The 19,945-nt window shown below is 43.7% G+C and overlaps 3 protein-coding genes across 7 annotated transcripts; 2 read left to right on the top strand and 1 right to left on the bottom strand.

Moving 5' to 3' along the window:
* Positions 1-711: 711 nt before the first annotated feature.
* On the bottom strand, positions 712-8,933 carry LOC132459725 (myogenesis-regulating glycosidase-like). 3 transcript variants are annotated; one of them, XM_060054447.1, is made up of 8 exons: positions 8,787-8,933; positions 8,395-8,465; positions 6,229-6,384; positions 5,728-6,144; positions 4,241-4,772; positions 3,277-4,081; positions 2,651-2,760; positions 712-2,341 (listed from the first exon to the last, which is right to left on the bottom strand). In XM_060054447.1, the coding sequence occupies exons 4-8, from the start codon at positions 6,003-6,005 to the stop codon at positions 1,994-1,996; spliced, it is 2,073 nt and encodes a 690-aa protein (XP_059910430.1). In that variant the 5' UTR covers positions 6,006-6,144; positions 6,229-6,384; positions 8,395-8,465; positions 8,787-8,933; the 3' UTR covers positions 712-1,993. The 3 variants fall into 3 exon arrangements, with proteins under 3 accessions (XP_059910430.1, XP_059910429.1, XP_059910431.1); XM_060054446.1 differs by lacking the exon at positions 8,395-8,465; XM_060054448.1 differs by lacking the exon at positions 8,395-8,465 and having other exon boundaries at positions 5,728-6,141.
* Positions 8,934-8,978: 45 nt separating this feature from the next.
* Positions 8,979-14,771, top strand: LOC132459726 (izumo sperm-egg fusion protein 1). 3 transcript variants are annotated; one of them, XM_060054449.1, is made up of 10 exons: positions 9,209-9,369; positions 10,963-11,184; positions 11,298-11,372; positions 11,675-11,758; positions 11,849-11,869; positions 12,362-12,451; positions 13,341-13,468; positions 13,620-13,770; positions 13,976-14,144; positions 14,505-14,771. In XM_060054449.1, the coding sequence occupies exons 2-10, from the start codon at positions 10,971-10,973 to the stop codon at positions 14,563-14,565; spliced, it is 993 nt and encodes a 330-aa protein (XP_059910432.1). In that variant the 5' UTR covers positions 9,209-9,369; positions 10,963-10,970; the 3' UTR covers positions 14,566-14,771. The 3 variants fall into 3 exon arrangements, with proteins under 3 accessions (XP_059910434.1, XP_059910432.1, XP_059910433.1); XM_060054450.1 differs by having other exon boundaries at positions 9,363-9,683; XM_060054451.1 differs by lacking the exon at positions 12,362-12,451 and having other exon boundaries at positions 8,979-9,369.
* Positions 14,772-14,929: 158 nt separating this feature from the next.
* Positions 14,930-19,287, top strand: dusp2 (dual specificity phosphatase 2). The gene is made up of 4 exons (XM_060054452.1): positions 14,930-17,029; positions 17,317-17,438; positions 17,795-18,014; positions 18,462-19,287. The coding sequence occupies exons 1-4, from the start codon at positions 16,636-16,638 to the stop codon at positions 18,677-18,679; spliced, it is 954 nt and encodes a 317-aa protein (XP_059910435.1). The 5' UTR covers positions 14,930-16,635; the 3' UTR covers positions 18,680-19,287.
* Positions 19,288-19,945: the final 658 nt, after the last annotated feature.

Genomic DNA, 19,945 nt, shown 5'->3' with positions numbered 1-19,945 from the left:
GAGGGCCACATGACACACTTCAACTAAACGTGAGCTGAGAGAAGCTACACAATTTTGAATTTGGTAGATATGATTTCCTGTATTCTGGTGCATTTTGGGGATGGCCACTACCTAAAAAATCATCCAGAATCATAACCTATGTACGGTATGTTAATTGAACCAACATACATTCATTTCATGTTTTCCATGCTCAAACAGCCACATGAATGGTCAGTATTTTTATCAGTGCAAAGGGCTCACATACATCATCATTCAATGAAGTCAAAAAACTGAAAAAAAAACAGTGGCTCAACTTTTAAGTGCAACAACTCAATGAACTCAAACCCAACAAGCAGTTGTAGTAGCGACTTAAGTGGATATCTTTAATGACTGATATTGCTTCTAAGCAAACTAGACGCATGGGTTTGCCTTACAAATTCTATGAATTCTTCTCATCTTTCTTGACCGAGTTTTCTGTAACTCGATCAATTATTATTATTCTTTTCTTTTTTTATTATGTGCGGGCCTGACTGAGTGAGGATGCGGGCCGCATGCGGCCCGCGGGCCGCCAGTTGCCCATCCTTGATTCAGATTAATGACCCTAGAAAATTTGATTCCGTTCCTGTTTGACAAGGCAATTGAATAGTGGTTGGATCACCCCCCCAAAAAAGTGAGTTTTGTATGTATGAGCGAGGTTTGCGCTCTGAGAAACAAAAAAAGATAAAGGCTGGGTTCAACCCAGGCAATATATTTATTCTATGGCACATAGAGGTTAGTACAATCATGGTGGAGGAAAATACTGAAATCCCCTTATTTATATACGAGGCAAAACAAGTCATTGTTTAATTTGCTAAACAAATGCCTATAAAATATGGATGAGGAAATTAAAAACAGTCAAACAAGCCATTTTCAAAGCCCACATAGCTAGCTTTGGCAAAAGTTAGACATAGTTACATTGTTTGATTACAAATACATAAAGCCAATCAATGTGCACATGAAATGACATACCATTTCATACATTTAATACGGTTTGGAATAAAAAAAGAAATTGTCACCCAAAATGAAACTAATCTCATAAATTACAGTGTGATATTCAGTATAGCTTTCAAGTCAGCTTTCAAAAACACCCATCCATGATGTACAAGGCATACATACTTACTTACTCCTATTAAGGATGGATAACAATACATTGTTGTCTTTTACATTTCCTCTGAGCATTGTTTTAAACATAAGCATGATTCAAAGCAGATTTTGTTAACACCAAATAGAAAGCCTGATAATAATGATGAATACAGAGTGAATGATTTATTAAAATAAATTAACCTCTTCAGACAGAAATCAAGTTTGCGATATGCAAACATTATTTATTAACCAATTCAGATATGTTATATTGAGCTCTTGCCCCGTTTCGCTCTTGGATGGAAGTTGGAAGTAAAGCAAAAACACATTCTCCTAATAGAAAGCCCCCAAATTTCTGTCGATCTTTTAACATCGTAACTCGTCTATTTCATACAACACTGTTTTGATTTTTCCCGTGCCTTTGCAAAGCAGCTGATTAATAAAAACAAATTGGTAAAATTTGAAGCATTAAATCAACCATATGAAATTATACATAAACCCAACAAAAAAACGCAGCTTAGGTTGACCCCAGCCATACTTCTCTAGCTAAAGGCTGAAGGGGAGGGCAGGACTTGGTTGGCTGTTAAGCAGGCAGACAGTGGTCAACATGGTACAATCTCAGTAAAGTGTTATTGAAGGCTGTGGAAGGCACATGATGATGGCTGGAAGATTAAATCACTGAATCCGACCAGAACTTTGGGCAGAGCATTGCAATCACCACCGGGGAAGCAGTTTGTGGGCGGGAGCAGGTTGAGAGCAGCAATGGAGTGAGTCATTACAAGATTATAAACTGTTGTTTCGCCTTTTTTAACGTTTCAACTATCCTTCCCCCTTCCTGTCTGTTCAGTATTGCGTATATGTGTGCTTGTGTGTTCCCTCTTGTCTAACCGTGCCTTTAATGTACCCATGTGAAGTAGGCAATCTCATCCAGGTCCACTGGGTAATCAGTGAGATACATGGGTCCTTTATCAAAGTATTCCCCCTTGCGGCTCTTCCACCTTCCAGCCGGCAGGTAAATGTCCCTTTCCTGCTTGCCCGGCTCCAACACTGGCGCCACCATCAGGTCGTCTCCTATAAGGAACTGGGAGTCAATCTTGTAGGCAGCCTCGTCATCGTTGGCGATCCACCACAGGGGCCGTATGATGGGGTCGCCCGTGTTCAGAACCTCGCCGGCCAGCTCCAGAACCCTCGGTGCCACGAGGTTCTTGTGGAATTCCGTGAACTTTCGTGCAATCTCTACTACCTGTTTTTGACAAAGTGAGTGTTTTATTTAGTAAACGCACAGTACAACACACGGCCATTCTTGACAAGGGCAACAGAAAATGTTGGAGGAATCATATACACAGACAACACAAACACAATCAAATTCCTGTGAGAATTAATGCTAAACCTTATCTGGCCTGCCAAATGTTGTGTACATTTTTTTACCATGAATACATTTAAGTTGTTCCAGACATGTACCATTGCAGTACACTAGTACATCTGAAATTACTTCTCCACTAGCCAGAAATTCATTTAGAAAAAAAAGACCCTTTCAATGGTTTCTCCTCACCTCATCATCATAGGCCCAGGGGGGAATGGAGAACTGCATGGCTGGCATGAAAGCAGACAGCTCTAGCCACCGGATATATAGCTCCCTGTCTGGCAGACCATGTCCATCACCTGTCATCACAACCAAATACATTTTATTATAACAATTTTGATTTATGTGTGTATGCAAACTATGCATGTTAACACACCCACCCACGCCCACACCCACGCCCACACCCACACCCACGCCCACGCCCACACCCACACCCACACCCACACCCACGCCCACACCCACACCCACGCCCACACCCACACCCACACCCACACCCACGCCCACACCCACGCCCACACCCACGCCCACACCCACACCCACACCCACGCCCACACCTACACCCACACCCACACCCACACCCACGCCCACGCCCACACCCACACCCACACCCACACCCACACCCACGCCCACACCCACACCCACACCCACGCCCACACCCACACCCACACCCACGCCCACACCCACACCCACACCCACGCCCACACCCACACCCACGCCCACGCCCACACCCACGCCCACGCCCACACCCACGCCCACACCCACACCCACACCCACACCCACACCCACGTCAACTTTGTTTCAGCCGCACTACACACCTGTGGTGCGGTTGGGGTAGGCGTTGCCTCCTATCATGTCAGGCAAGACAAACTGGTAGCCCAGGATACCGATGGTCAACACGGTGGGGATGATGGACTTGAGGCCCAGCTCGTACCCCCACACCGAGTCCCGGTCGATGATCCTGAAGAAGCAGGAGATGTTCTGACTCTGGTAGCCCACCCGCAGCTCCGCCCGCTGGTGGAAGGGCAGCGCCATCTCCGTGTAGCGGCGGGTGAAGACCGAGGGGTCCGTCAGCGGCCCCAGGGTGCTGAACTGGCGCGGCAGGTAGCTGGTCTCCCCGGCGTCAAACTTGAAGGAGGTCACCCCGTAGCGGCTCTTGAGCGTGTGCAGCTGGGCGGCGTACCAGTCGCGGGCGTCCGGGTTGGTGAAGTCCAGGATCCCGCCGATGCCGTTCCACCACTTCACCAGCGCCGGCAGCTCGCCGCTGGGCTCCCGAACGAAGTAGCCCCTTTCCACGCCCACGGCGAAGTTGATGGAGTCGTAGTTGACAAAGGGGTGGGTCCACAGCGACACCTGGAAGCCGCTGGCCGCCAGCCGCTCGAACATGCCGCTGGCGTTGGGGAACTTCTGCGGGTCGAAGTCGAACTCCCCGTAGTCGGCGGTGTAGCGGTCGTCCAGCTCCAGGTGGGAGCAGGTGAAGCCGTGCCGGGTGATGTTGGAGGCGTACTGCAGCAGCTTCTCCTGGGTGACGGCCGTCTTGTAGAGGGCCCAGGTCGACCACACGGGGTGCTGGAACACGTCCGAGGCCGGCACCTGGATGGGCTTGGGGAAATACCGCCGCACCTAAACAGATAATTGGAAAGGTGAACAATAAAAAACAAATACAAAAACCCAGAAAGTAAGCAAGTATACAATGAATGAAAGTAGGACGATAGATTTAATAAGCTTGAATTAAAAAAGTACTTAAAAATGATGCCCGCTGTCCGCCTGTGATGAACGCACCATATATTTGTGAATAGACGTGACATCAGAGCCGACGCAAACTCTGTAGCTGAGTTCAGGCAGGGCCCGTTGTCCTTTCGGCGGTCTGTAAGGAGAGTCCTCGTAACGGGCTTGGAACCGGAGGGTCCTGTCCTTCTCTGACCAGCCCAAGTGAAACGGAACCGAATCGTTTATCTTTATAGCGGTTGCGTTTGATGAGAGCCAATAGCGTTCCAGGATTCCCCCAAAGGCATTCCGATTAGTGTAGATGTCACTGGTGATGAAGGGGAGTGGCTCCTCCTCACCCTGGATGCTGATAGGCCAATGTTGTGTCGCCGACTCTGCCCCTCCATACCAGTGGGAGTCGTTGTAGGCCATGGCGTGTTCCACCGAGCGCTCGTGTTCTAGCTCCTCCCAGCGAACGCGGTAACACATCACCGTGTCCTTGAACCCGACAGTCTGCACAAAGAAATTGAGATTGCCAGAATCGGAACGAGAACAGCTCAGAACGCTGCCCTGCTTGGAGCAGGAGTCCAAGTCGAGAGTGCCAGATCTAAAGGGAGGTTCAGAGAACAAAGTCTGTTATCATTGCAATGCTTAACGGAACAATGCATTCAATGTGAACAAGTTCAGCAGGGTAATGTTTATATTTATTTATTCCCATACAGTCCCCTAATGTTCTTGATGTTATGAAGTAAATGGAAGATGTATTGTACATAGAGTGACAGTGTTCGGAACACTCCATACATGTGACCACGTGCAAAAACCCTTCTTCCCTTAGGGGGTCATCATATCCTTGTCTAGCATCAAGCTGCCTTATAATATCCTGAAAGCATCACAGAGCGAGCTGTGAGACTGCCACACCAAAATTTTGGGTCGGCTTTGCCTGAAGTCCTGACCATTTTTGGTGTACATTCTTTCAAAAACAAAAAGGCAACAGCTACCAGTGTTCAAGTAAAAGCAAATAATTGTGTTCTTCGTCCAGGATACAGTTTGAAGGATAAATTATTATTTTTTGATATTGTATACTGATATTGAATATGCGGATAGAGAGCATTGAAAGAAGCTAAAGGACTGGTATTGGATAGCGACATTGCACATATTCTACTTGATTAGCGTGAGAAGTATTTTGTGTTTCTGTAGCCAGTAGTAATTAGCAAATATGATTAGCATACACATTGTGCACAAACTGAAAGTCCTTTCTCTGCGAGTCATTCTAATTTTTTGTAGGATGTGTGGCATAGCCACAAACCTTGATCAGTCAAACCCTCCACCCATGACATCCCTGAGCAGTGAGAGGCATCACTTGAGGGGATGCCACCATCACACTCTCTAATTTATGCAATTCCTAGGTAGGCCTTCTGTTGGATACCTTTTAGATATATTTTATATTGAGTCTCATATTCTACTTTGGTTTACTGGAAGTGAGGGTGGCATGAAAGTCACGTGGGAGCCCAAAATAATTATAATCATTATATAAAAAAGCCAGGCTCCGGCACTGCACTCACTTAAAGGCCATGCTGAAGATGATCGCCCCGGCCTGGTTACGGATGGCGAAGCCGTCCTTGTTGAGGTTCAGCAGCTCGGTCTTCAACAGCTGGGCTTGACGGAGCGATGCGGTGTAGTAGCACCACGAGACGATGGCAGCCAGCACCAACACACAGCCGAGCACACCAGCCACCACCAGGGGCCGGCCATCCCGACCAAGCTTCTTCTTCAGTGGGGAGCCGGTGATCCTTTCACTGGTGTTCTGGTCCCCCTGACCCCCTGGTACTATCTGGTACATCCTTGTGGCTCTCTCTTGCGCACTGAAAGGGGCGGATGCTTTGAAAGGGGTTTGGTTGTTTGGTGGAAGAGGGTAGCAGTTGTTATAATTTTGACTGAGACAGTAGAGGTCTATCTGGAGATCTTTGGATTCTGCTCTTCTGGAACAAAAGAACAAGAACACAAGTGAGGCTGAGATACGTTGTTTGGTTTCATCTACCATATTGTGAGTTGAGTTTCCTAACCTCCATTGCTCTTCTTTATTTGTTTTGTTGATCTATTCCTGGAGGTTTCTGCGGTCATAGAAGTGCAAAGTAGACAGGCCAAGGAGGTGACTAGGAGGGAGTAGGCGAGCGTCCGGATCGGAGGGGGCACACAGGGCCGGCGTCCCGGGTGGCCATCTACAAGGGCACCCCAGACAGGAACAAGGGTTCGGTTAAACTAACAGATACGAGGAAGAAAAGTGAAAGAGACAGAAACAGGACATCCCTCATCAAGCACACTAAATATATATAGAAGATAGAATACCGTCCCCTGTGGGTACGTAGACCCAATTCCATGGATTCACATCTACAGTAGTAGGACAGACTACTGTTTTTAACAAAAAAATATACATAAAATAACACAGCACACACAACAGTAATCAATAACTTATTGCCATGTCCTTCAATAAGAAGACATGTGGGTCATGGAAAAATATATACAAAGTATATTGCTTGTGTTTTAGTGTGTGTGTGAATGTTGTAAAATTCAAAAAATAAATACTGACCAGTGTAGGGTTTTTAAAACTGTTTTATAATACTTGATATAGACCAATGTCAAAAGTAGGGCTAGGTAAAAATGTCGATTCATCAAAGCACTGCAATTTATTAGTTCTCGATTCCGTTTTTTTTTTTTTTTATCGATTATTTCCAAAAAAAAGAAAAAGCATACTCAGTCATTGTAATCTAGAGTATGAGTATGCCTAAATGTACATGCTCTTTTACATTTGTCCATGTTATGATTATTACTTTTATGCTGCAAGTTTAGCTCAGGAACAATACTATACAATGGTGTATTCCCTTTTTGCTAGTTAAAGCACAATGAAATGGTTAATTCATTATGAAATGGTTCATTCTAAATAATATTACTATTTTAGTCATCGGCATGTATTATTGAATCGATATCGAAGCAATTGGATCAATATTGAATCGAAATCGAATCGAATGAAGACCTAAAGAATCAAATTGAATTGTGAGGTACCTGGCAATACCCAGCCCTAGTCAATAGCCCTGTCATAATTTCCATCCTTTGAGTTCAGTAAGTGCCTCTATATTATAAGATATAGGCCCACATCAATACGCTGGTCATAATTTCCAGACTTTGAGCTGAGTAGGTGCCTCTAAAGTATAAGATAGTGATGAGCAGTAATCGCCAATATCCTTAATTATCAGTCATCAGGTGAACCGACTTCCACCAAATAAACGCTAAGTACAGTGCTTTACATGCAGTGAGTCAGTTTCCATGAAACCACCAGGGCACTCTTGAAAAGTAAACAATATTTTTCAACTGTCACCCGTTCGATAAGTGCACCGGTTGAAAGATAAAGTACAGGCTCTGCGGTAATGTTGCACATCTGTATTCAGGCTAGCTTATAGCCGCAGTGGGAGCCTTTGGGTGTCTGAAACATTATGCAATGTAGCACCTCTTTTTTTCTTCTTCTTTATTATTAATAATCAATGCTTTATTTAAATTTTGAATACTCATCATCGTTCATTGAGGTCAGGGTTGTTGTGCCAACATCACACCATTCAGTTATTCCCTCGGATGTCTGCAACTTTATCACAGTTATACACATTTCTTAGAAACATGCACAAATTTAAATTTATTACCGTTTTCAACAAACAAACAACCATGTTACTTCTGTTTGAGTGGGAAGGATTACCATAAACAATATAAATATAAAAAGAGGGGAAAGTATTGCTTTTACAAACCAAATATTGTATTTGATTTGTGCTTAACTTTAAGGTATGTCTGTACATGAGAATTATCCCTACCAATATAACACAAATGATGTCATAGCAATAATTTATATCAACATACCAATATACCCTTTCCAGGCCGACTGTCCTCCACACGCCAATGAGAAGTAATTACCGCTGATACAGATGATATACCTAGATGTGGTATATCATTAACCCAACCTTCTGCTGGGTTTAAAAATCCCACGTGTATATCGCAATGGCAACTAACATTTGCATTAAGACCTTTTGCAAATAAACAGTGTCGTTAAGGTAACCCTACGAATGGTAGCATAACGTTACAGCAATGCAGCAGCTTTGAGTCCACTGTGACCATTGCAGGTGTACAGATCGGTCGTTGTGGGAGGAAGACCAGTGATTCTTTGTCATCTCAGTGTCGCGTTTCCTTACCGATTAACGTTATTCAAAATCAATGCCAGCAGCGTCGTGAGGTCCAAACAACGTTGTCCCGCTACTTGAAACTTTGATTAAAATGGATAGTTACAGTCCATTGATCGGTTAGACAACGCATGATGCGCATATTGTACATTTAGCAGACTGTAAAATAAAAATGTCAACACATAAAATGTAGCGAGTGACAAAACCTGTTTGTGGTAGTTCTGTCGAACAGCTGCATCGGCTACAGTACAGTGTAATCAGTCACTAGCTGGTACACATTGTTACCGAGAACAAAGTCCTATCATCCACATATATACTCACTAATAGTTGACTAACTCGTTTGAAATAAATGTTCACTAACAAGCATGACAAGGCGCTATGTCAAAAAGAGAAACCAAACTCACCTTGCTGTTTTCGTGAGATTCAAGAGGACAACAAAGTTCTGCGCATAAGACAGTGCGCATCTAAAAAAAAATTGTCCTTGATCCCGCCTACACTAAACACTTCCAGGGGATTGGCCTGCCCCTTTGTCAGCCACGGATTCAGGAACACAGCTAATGGTGTGTTCCTGAATCCTCGGACGCCAGCCTTCCGAGTTGCAGTCGTTGTTTATTGTTAGCTACATTAGCCTCTTTAGCAAACCAGCCCGAAAAAAAAGCCACAACTTCACATTGTATTGCACGCACAGCAAGACCATGCAATGTATAAATTGGTGACCGGAATAAATTAGCAATGCAATCAAGTTTGTAAGAGAATTTAAAATCGTCATTCAAATGACCTACGTGGTACAAATACAAAAAATAAAAATCTCTTCACGGGCGCAGCCATTTTTCTGAGAGCGTCATCACTGCTCTCGGTCTACTATCAGATTTTCGAAAGATGAAGACAAAAAGGGGGCGTGCCTTCGAGAATTGCCACAAGAAAGCTGGGAGATCTTCGATTTCGACTCGGAAGTCGGGGGTTCGAGGAATCAGGAACACAACATAAGTATGCGTATGTGTGGAACTATTGGAAATGTAGTTTAACGGCCGTTCACGCCAACCTTTCATACGGTCTGATTTTAACCTACATTTTAACCTGATTTTCAATCTTTTGCCACACTTACTGAAATGCATGACTATTGTTTCGTTCTCATTGGACTTCTTCTTTGAACATTTGTGTCAAGGAAACGTTACCCTTGAAATCAAATAGCAAAAGACGTTGTAGTTCGTTTCCTTGTTTACGTTTAAACTAGTCTTAGCAAACACATCTTTGCGTCAATTTGGTCAATTTTTTTTACGGAACATTTAATCTTGGCAAAAGTAAGTTTTTTTATTGTTTATTTTATGTGGTTGGAAACACGATACGTATGATCTCCCGCTAGGTGGCAGAGACGAGCTACTTGCTATCAGTCTGCCTGACTGTTACCAGTCCCTTCTGGAGTATCTGCAAACAAGTCTTTGGAAATAATTATGAATTACTGTGTCATTATACATTTTCTTATTCAAAATAGTTAGTGTTGTCCTCCAAAATTATTCTTTGTTTTATAAGAAGGAGGCTTTAAAACAGAGGTAACACTTTACAATAATGGTACATTAATTAACCATTAACAAACCATTAATTTACATAATTCAATGCTGTTATAAGCATTAGCTAAGTTAATTAAAAGTTAACTTATTGTCTAGTAATTGTTTACGAATGGTGGTCATGTTTACTAATGTGTTCATGTTAACGTAGGCATTAATTTGTATATTATTTAGTAAGGGTAAGGATTAAGGTTAACCCTAACCCACAAACCCTAAACCTTCCCCCTGTGCTAATGAAATATAATAATGCTTATTACCGCATAAACAAACGTTAATTATTCGTTAATTAATACACCCTTATTGTAAAGGGTTAAAGGCACCCAGTGCAACTTTATGTAAACATTCAATGAAAAATAAACATTCAATTTCTAGTCTTTTTTACACGTAGAAAGTTTCAATAACTCCATACCATTACATATCGACATTCAAGGAGCAAAGATGAGACGTCGTTGTGTGGTGAGAACTGATAGAAAATCGTAAACAACAACAATCGCCGGTGGGGAGAAGCCATTTTTCCATTGACTGGAAGCCTGCTTTATTTATTGTAGGTTACAAAAAATAAAGAAAATGGCGGCATTGTTGTTGTTATCGATTTTCTATCAGTTCTCACCACACAACGACGTCTCATCTTTGCTGCTTGAATGTCGGTATGTAATGGTATGGAGTTATTGAAACTTACTACGTGTAAAAAAGACTAGAAATTGAATGTTTATTTTTAAGCCTCGAAAGTTGCACTGGGTGCCTTTAACAATTCACTTAAAAACACCTGATGGTCCTTGTAAAACTAATTGGTTGGCAGGATAATGCAACATTTTAAGTAAGTAAGTAAGTAAGTTTTATTTATAGAGCACATTTACACACAGCATACACTGACCAAAGTGCTGTACAATAAGATAAAAATAATAATGATAATTAAAAACTAACTTTAACTTAAAAATAAAAGTTGTTTGTGAGAAAAACATCTGCTAAATGCAATCTAAATTTAAATGCAAAATATGAACTTTCCTCGCTCCAGAGACATTCATGAGGCCACAGCTCTTGGTGGTTAGCCTGTTGGCCCTGTGTCGCATGCCTGCTGGGAGGGCCTGTCTGCAGTGTGACCGCAAGACCCGACTCCTGCACGAGGACTTCCTCCTGTCGGCTGCCAGCGTGGAGAAGCAGATTGCCCTCACGGATATCAGGGACCACGCCTATGTCACCTACAGGCAGACTAGCCAGGCACACCGTGGCGTCATTGGTGAGAACAGACATGACGTTAGACAATTGCTTTGATGTTAGGTGTACTCAGAGGAATGATACTTTATACTAATATGTTGCCGTGCTGCTCATAGTCTAATCTATTGCTCCTAGATCCCACCACTTTTTACAGAGTAAGCACTGAGTACCACAGTGAATTCAATCGCATCAAGAAGACCCTGCAACCAGGTAAGATCAGGAGACAGCTTGTGTTCACATTGGATTAGCTCATTAAAGGAGGATTTGATTGTGACAAATTAGAATGATAAATACACCTTGTGAGTGAGGGGGGCGGGGGGGGGGATCCAAACCTGAGGGCAATGTGTGTACAAGTGTCCTATATCCTTTTTTGTCTTTATCAATAAATTAAAGTATATTCCATCTTTCACTTTGAACTATGTTTCGCTGTTCTTCTTTTAGTGCTGTTCTTGTCATAAGTTTATCTATAAATAAATTATACAGTTACGATTATGATTCTCCGCAATTTCAAGGTTCAGGGACAATTGACGCCATTCAAATCATGGAGAAGGGCCGGAAAATCTTAGAGAAGCACTTGGTTATTTTCATCCGTGAAGGTAATTTGTTGGTTGAGGTCGCTGACAGTAGAAAGGACAAGAAGAGCTGTATAAAATTGACTTGAGATGATGTGTTTATCTCCCATCTAGGACTGTGCCCTAACAAGTGTGGTAAGTTCTTTATTTCAGTTCTCCATCGTCCATAACATTACCATCCCCTGTTCAAATAAAGCTAAAGGCAGCACATGTTTACTGTGTGTGTTTGTCTGTGTGTGTCTGAATGTTTATGTTGATTTGTGTGTGTCTGTGTCTGTGTGTGTGTGTGTGTGTGTGTGTGTGTGTGTGTGTGTGTGTGTGTGTGTGTGTGTGTGTGTGTGTGTGTGTGTGTGTGTGTGTGTGTGTGTGTGTGTGTGCGTGTGTATGAGTGGGTGTGGGTGTGGGCGTTCATGCGTGTGTTTGTGTGTGTGTCTATGGTTTCATGCTTGCGTATGTTTGAGTGTTTCTGTCTATTAATGTTTGTGTGTGTGTGTCTGTATGTGCGGGCGTTCATGCGTGTGTTTGTGTGTGTGTCTGAGTGTTTGTGTCGATTAATGTTTGTGTGTGTGCGTGACTGTGTGTGCATGAGTTCATGTTTGTGTGTCTGTGTGGCATCATGCTTTACAGGGCAGCTGTATCAAAGAGTGATAGACTGCTCCTCCTGCAAATACAAGTTATACAATTGTCCTTCTCCCCCACACCAGCTGGACTGTGGCGGTAGGTCATGTGTGTCTTGTTGCTCTGCCTTGGTCAGTTGGGGTAGGCGGGGAAGTTGTATGTCTTTGTGATATGACTGTAGCACTCTGCAGTGTACACACACACACACACACACACACACACACACACACACACACACACACACACACACACACACACACACACACACACACACACACACACACATCCTTGTCACGAGGTCACGAGTCTGTCAATGTGTTTGCTCATATGAGACACTGTTGCCTGTCCATGTGCAAGGTTAACAGAGATGATTAAACTCATCCTTGGTTCCATGAATGAGTTGCTCCGTCCACCCCCCCCTACCCCCTCTCCCCCCCAGCCGGTCTCCCTCTCTCATCCCTCCGTACTCCTCCCTCATTCTCCCTGTGGCTCCCCCTCGGGCATAGAAAAACCACAAGCCAATGGTACTACATTTCAAAATGCAAATCTTGTGTGTGTGTGTGTGTGTGTGTGTGTGTGTGTGTGTGTGTGTGTGTGTGTGTGTGTGTGTGTGTGTGTGTGTGTATGTGTATGTGTATGTGTGTGTGTGTGTGTGTGTGTGTGTGTGTGTGTGTGTGTGTGTGTGTGTGTGTGTGTGTGTGTGTGTGTGTGTATGTGTGTGAATATATAGATACATATGTATGTGTATGTATATATGAATGTATGTATGTATGTATGCAAGATATATATGTATACACATATGTTTATAAACAAACATATATCTATGTATTTATGCTTATGTATTTATTCGTATTTATTGTGTTGGTTTGATGAGAGAGAAATGTTAATGGTGATGTGTTTAAGTGTGTATAATTTATCATTATTTGCATCCATAATTCACATTTATATATATTATATAACTACATACAGGCTATCATCTTTGTTTTAGAGCACCATTTGGAGGCTGAAGAAGGGGACCAGGCTGTGTTGAACTGTTTCCTGCCCTGGCACAGCCTGATTCAGGGAACACCAGAGTACCACTTTACCTGGGCTCCCGGCCCCCCTGGATCCACACAGGTGAGAACCCATTTCGCTCACACCTCCGGAAAGAAAGATTTGGTTTGGTTTTTGCTCAAATATAACAATGCTCAAAGGACTCTTTCACCGTAAAGCCGCTGGGGTAAGTTTCATGGATCACTGAGTCCCTCTGCGAAATCTCCTGTGTCAGCTGGAAGAAAGCGATTTCCAAACCCTGGTAGTCACCGAGGAGCCATCGGTGGTGCTGAATCAGCTGCACGCGAAAGAACAAGGGACGTACCGCTGTTCACTGCAGGACCGCAAGGCCACCGTCTTCTCCACAGTCACCTTCTTTCTCACTGGTAAAGTACAGCGTGGGGGGAATGTGTTGCAGGTTCAAAGCATCCCTAGGTCACACCACTTTAAAAGGGTTCCTGTATCTATGTTCTCTGGCTGTCTGTATCTTGTGGAGACGATCCCTAATCCAGATTGAGGACAGATTGTTGTTGATTTATGATATGGAATGTATTTTGGTTCTGATATATATACATTTTTTCCTCTTTGAAGTCACAGCTCTGCCCACCCAAACTCCCATGCAGCTAATCACGTTGCCCACCCTGCCTCCAAGATACACCTCATCGACTCTTCCACTTACCAGATACCAGTTGCTGTCTATCATTGCCACGGTGACCGCCCTCAGCCTGGTAGCCAGCATAGGCCTCACAGTGGCCCTTGGGTAAGAGACCAAACTTCAGGGTTGGAGAGAGAGAGAGAGAGAGAGAGAGAGAGAGAGAGAGAGAGAGAGAGAGAGAGAGAGAGAGTGAGAGAGATGGTGGTGGGTAGAGAGAGAAAGTGATAAGATAGAGGGAGAGATGTGAAACAGAAGGGTCAGAAAGCAAGACTAGTTCAGACTTTTAGTATTCTGATTTCTGATATACTTATTCAAGGCCAGGTATATGTCATTGTTTATTGCCTTAAAACTGGACAAACCCAACGAATTGTTTACTAATTATTGTTCACTACTATATACATGGCTTCGGTTATCAGTTTTTATTTACTTCTGTGCAAAAATAAACATTGTGAACTTTGTCCACAGACTGACAATGAAGAGGAAGATGAAGGAGCTAAGAGCAAGGAGAATGGTGTCAGTTTATTAACAAAGTTTCAGCTCCCGAAATAAAACTCCAACTCAACGCTTATCATTCTCTGCAGTCAAGGCTTTAATCCTATCATGGGATATTTACGATTCAGTCCTTTAGCAGATGCTATTATCCAAATGATATCAAGTAGCAGGTAGGGGTTTGTTTTATTCCTCAAGTGTGGGCAGTTGGTTAAGGGAATATAAAAGTACAGTTTCATTAGATCATGTTGAAGCGTCTGTTACAGATTTATTTTGTCGGCACATATTCTAGACGTGGACCCGAGAGCAGGTTCTCTGAGGGAGGGCTGACATCACTAACACATAATTACACACACTAGGCTGACGCAGTTAACCTGAGGAGCCACGGGGACCTCCTGATTGGAGGCAGGAGGACCAGGGCCACGTGGGCCTGGATAAGAAGATCTGGATGGATAAATCTCCAGGTTTAATGTTTTTTTTCTAGGATTAATAGCCCCAGCAGCCCGCTTAATCCCAAATAATCCCTGTGAGAGCAGAGCCGGTGAGTATGAATCCATCCCTGTTGGTTTGTTGCCATTGTTGTTTAGTCTGGATATTTGTTTCTGAGGATGAATTCATGTTTTTTGACATGAACACTACCACATTTAATTTATATATCTTTCACATTCATTCTCTCTAGATTGAATGTTCTGGATGAATATCTTCGTCCTCGTTTCATAGCTGGTTAAGTGCAACCTTCTCACCTCAAGTCAAGTCATATTTTGCTCATTACTTCCAAAGGAATTTACTTCTGGGTTCCTTTGTTTTGTTGTGTTGTTTTGGAATAGTTGTAGATAAGCAGTGCAAATTCAGATCCAAAATAGCGTTTTTTTTGTAATAGGTGAAGCATTTCTGTCACGTGGTCCAATTTTGATAATGAAGACAATCACTTTTTAACGCAAAAAACTCAAAATGATACATGTGTTTGAATATAGTTTTCCAAAAATTTAAACATTTCGTTTTTTGAGGCTAGCGGGCTGAACGTAGGCAATGTGCCAGGGTGAAAGGGACATGATTCATTGAAGGGATGAAGAACAGGGGAGTGGTTGTGTAAGGGTTGTTGTGGTGATAGCAGGGTGTAACGCTTCCATTTCCTTTTCGGTAAACAGAAGAAAAAACACCTGCTTGTTATACATCACTTGTCATAGCAATATGCAAACAAGAGTCCTGGCAAGGAAACGTCACCAACAAGTTAACTATCATTATGTTAAATGTGTGTCTGCAAAGTTGTAGGTCAATAGAGAAAAACAAAGAGATGAATACCTCTTTCACTCGATAAGATAGTCAACACACACGCACACACACGCACACACACGCAAGCACGTATACACACACACAAACACACATACAAACACACAAACACACATTTCCTGTGACGTTTCTATGTGCTGAAACTGAAAACTAACAGAAGAATAATTGTTCCTTTTAACAGTTGGATATTTGATACATGTTGCACAATTAGCAAAAGTAGGCCTTCTAAGTGTTAAGTCACATTGTTCCAAGAAGTTGTTACTCTTATGTAATAGGATGGTGTTTTACTTACAACTTAGACTTTACCTTTACCAATCACGTCCCCAGATATACAAACAAAGGGTGTTCAATCATAGTGAAAGAAAGTAATTAAATACAGAACACAGTTACAGGATAATCCAAGAGAACCACAAGGGCCTAGGGAAAATGTGATTTATGTCAATGCCCTTAATAGGTGTACCGAGCTGCCCAAATATGGTGTTTCCGCTTGTGACGTTTGCGTCAGTGGAAAAAGTGGGTGTCTCCGCGGTTTTCCAGTCGTTGAATACCCGCCCATTACCCAGCTGTTATCAATGAAAGAAGTGAAACGCTCATTTTAGGCTAGGTTTATTCAAGCTGACAAGAAACTCAAACAAATAAAGAAAAGTACACTTTAGGTTAGAGTGGGCCTTATTTTCTTTGATCAGTGTTTGAAAGAGTCAATCAAACAGTTGACTGACTTTTAAGGACCGTTTTATTTTGGTTTATTTTCCAATTTTCTCAAAATAGGCCAATATAGCTTGCTTTATATTTTGCAGGTTTATTCTATATTTCCGTCATGATTTCAAACAATGAGCCGTGGGAAATAACAGGCAACGAACTGCTTCCAATTCTCAGAAGTTCGGAGCAGTTTTCTTCTGAGGGCTGCATGGTGCTTGACTGCAGACCGTTCCTTGCCTTCTCCAAAGCGCACATACGACAGTCCAGTAATGTCCACTGGAACTCGCTGCTGCGCCGGCGGTCCAAGAGCTCCGTTGTCTGCCTGGAGTGGTTGATAGCGGACAAGACGCTTGTCGGAAAGTTACGCCGCGGGGAATTCTCGCCGGTAGTGGTGGTAGATGACAACAGCCACCTCATGGCACAACTGAAGCACGAAAGCCTAGCCAACATGTTGCTGAGTGCACTAAGAGCAGAGGTCCCTAGAAGCTCTGTGCAGATATGTTTCCTAAAAGGTAAGCACAATGTTTTTTTCCATCCAACATTTCTCTTTGAATAACCTTTGACTGTATAGGTGAAGGCCCAGGTATTGAGGCCCGTGGTACCTCAGTCAGTTATAACGAATTAATTTTAAGTTAAGGAGAAGAAACCTAAACCCAAATGTTTTTATGATGCACTACTTATTTATATTCTGTATTGTTTTTCTTGACTTTTTTTTATTATTCATTTTCATTTCTAAACAATTTGAGACATGAGATTGTCTGGCCTGTAACTTTATTTTCTCAAATATTTTTTTTGTAAGGTGGATTTGCGACTTTCGCTGAGGCTTATCCCGAGCTGTGTTCCACCTCCCCTGGAAGCGGGCCCCCCGCAGCGGATTCAGAACCCACGGCGCCAGAGCGGAAGACTCCCTCGTATGATCAGGTTAGTCATAGCATAACATGCAAGAGGGAAATGTCTTTCAACTGTTGAGCTGGCATTTACCAGTCTGCTATATATATAGGCGTAGCAGTTAACATGAAGGTTTCTGCCTAGCGGGGGATTTTAGTGTAGCACGAAATGTATAAATAATAGAGTTGTGTACAATAGAATAACATGATGAAGATGCATGTCGAACTTGGCATAGAGGGAATCAAGCCATGAGACCTTGCATGATCACACACGTTCCCAGGCATACGTGACTGGAATCGGCCTTTAAACAATCAAAACTAAAGCGTTGTGTTTGTGGTTAGCTCTTCGGAGGCGTTTGGTTGACTCCTCTGCCTTTGTGTTCTATGCAGGAGGGTCCGGTGGAGCTGCTGCCCTTCCTGTTCTTGGGCAGCGCCCTGCACTCGTCTCGCAGGGAGGCGCTGGCGGCGGCGGGCATCACGGCCGTGCTGAACGTGTCGTCCACCTGCCCCAGCCTGTACGAGGGGGAGCTGCAGTACCTGCGGCTCAACGTGGAGGACAGCCTGCACACAGACATCCGGGCCTGCTTCTCACAGGCCATCGCCTTCATAGGTGAGCAGCTGGGCTCTGCCCCCCCCCCCCCCTGGCAGTGGGGCCTACCTGCTTTCCGAAGCATGTGAGGACCTTTTACTAATCCAGGGAAATCTAGAGGATTGATTTACTGTGGTGTTGCCCACAGGTTAGAATGCCGTCAACACGGTGAATAAATGCTGCTGAATTTCCCTCTCTGGGATTAATAACGTGAATCTTTTAAAGCTCCAGTAAGATGCCTTGCCCTCTACCTGCTAATTAATTACACACGGCTCCAAAGAAATAACCCTTGAATTGACTGCTTAACGACTTAAGTGAAATAAATCATGGCGAACAAGTTTAGTCTCGGACCGATTAATCGCTGCAAACCCAGCTTGGCACTTTAATGCGTCATTCAATAATCCAACCAATCCCTTTCCCTCCTCATCATAATAACAACAATCCTCTCTGTGCCCCCCCCCCCTCTAGACTCTGTGAAGGAGCAGGGAGGCCGTGTGCTGGTGCATTGCCAGGCGGGAATCTCCCGCTCCGCCACCATCTGTCTGGCCTACCTCATGCACGCCCGCCAAGTGCGCCTGCAGGAGGCCTACGACTTTGTGCAGCAGCGGCGGCGCGTCATCTCTCCAAACCTGGCCTTCATGGGCCAGCTGCTGCAGTTTGAGACCGACGTCCTCTGTCGTGGCTGAGACGATGGGTGGGGGGGGGGGCGTGGTGTGTGTGTGTCCTGTTGGGTTGTACAGAAATGGTTGATTTCCATGCCTGCTTTGTTTTCCCTAAGGGGCTCACGCAGTTGGAAAAGCTGCTTATGTGGATGTTGCCACATAGTAGGTGGACGTGGGGGCCTACTTTTCTCAAGGCCTGTAGCAACCGTTGGATGACGGGAGAACTGCTGATGATGTTGGCCTATTGCCGTGTGAACCGCATTGAAGTCATGGGACTCTGAGCCAGAGGGGAAATTATGTTATTTCTATAGAAATTGAGTTCTCTCTTTCGCTCTCGCTCGCTCTCACTCAGAAAAGTTTGTTTGTGTATGAGTCATTTTGTTTGGCTTATGTACCTTACCAAGGGCTGTCTTTGTTTAATGATGGACACCTGAAGATGGTTTGAGTTTCTGGGCAAATGTACGATTAAACAACTCCACGCACAATTGCATGTTTTTAACTGGGATTATATTTATTGTTTTAATTTATTTCAAATCCAAGTGACTATTTGTGACTGCACTTTATTCGTCAGAAATTTGTGCTGTATAGCCGCCAAGTCCCGACATATTAAAACATGCTGTGGGGAAAAGAAAGATATCGGGCTCTTTGTCTTTTGTGAAGCACAAACTGTGAATCCATTGCTTTTCCTATTTATCTGATCATTGTCAACGGATATACCTCCTGCCTAATAGTGACCAAAACATAGTCTGCTAGGATGGCTACTTTAAAATCAAGTAGGCCTATATCCTATCAGGAGGTCACTCTATGTTCAGCTATAGTTGATCTCTTTGTATGACTTGTAATCCCCTCCCCTCAAGACAATTGAAGTCATGTCTACAAACTGCCATTGCTACACTGCCTTCTGTCGCACGTATCATTGCCGTTGGTAATATCATTTTGTAGCTTAAGCTTCTACCTCAAATTGGATTAAGCATGATCAAAAATGAATGTGTAGGTTTGTAGGCCTAGTTCTATATAATATTTTTTTTTGATAGTGTTGAGGCATGCAATCAGGGCCGGCGCTGGCCGTTTCGGAGCCCTAGGCGACTCGGAATCAACAACTTGCGCCCTGGACAGGTCTTGCGAGCGGGGGGGGGGGGGGGGGGGGGGTGCTACGCTGACGGATTCGGGCCGCCCTGACAATTGCTCCCGCGCCCCCTCGCTTCTCCGTTCGCGTCGTATATTTTAATTGATATATTTTTTAATTAAGGGCGCCACCAGAGGGCGCCCCCAACGCATTTGTCGCCCTAG

Source organism: Gadus macrocephalus, chromosome 6 (assembly GCF_031168955.1).
Source record: "Gadus macrocephalus chromosome 6, ASM3116895v1".
Taxonomy (NCBI): domain Eukaryota; kingdom Metazoa; phylum Chordata; class Actinopteri; order Gadiformes; family Gadidae; genus Gadus; species Gadus macrocephalus.
Note: the sequence above shows the minus strand (reverse complement) of the source record. Positions and strands in the feature narration are given on the sequence as shown.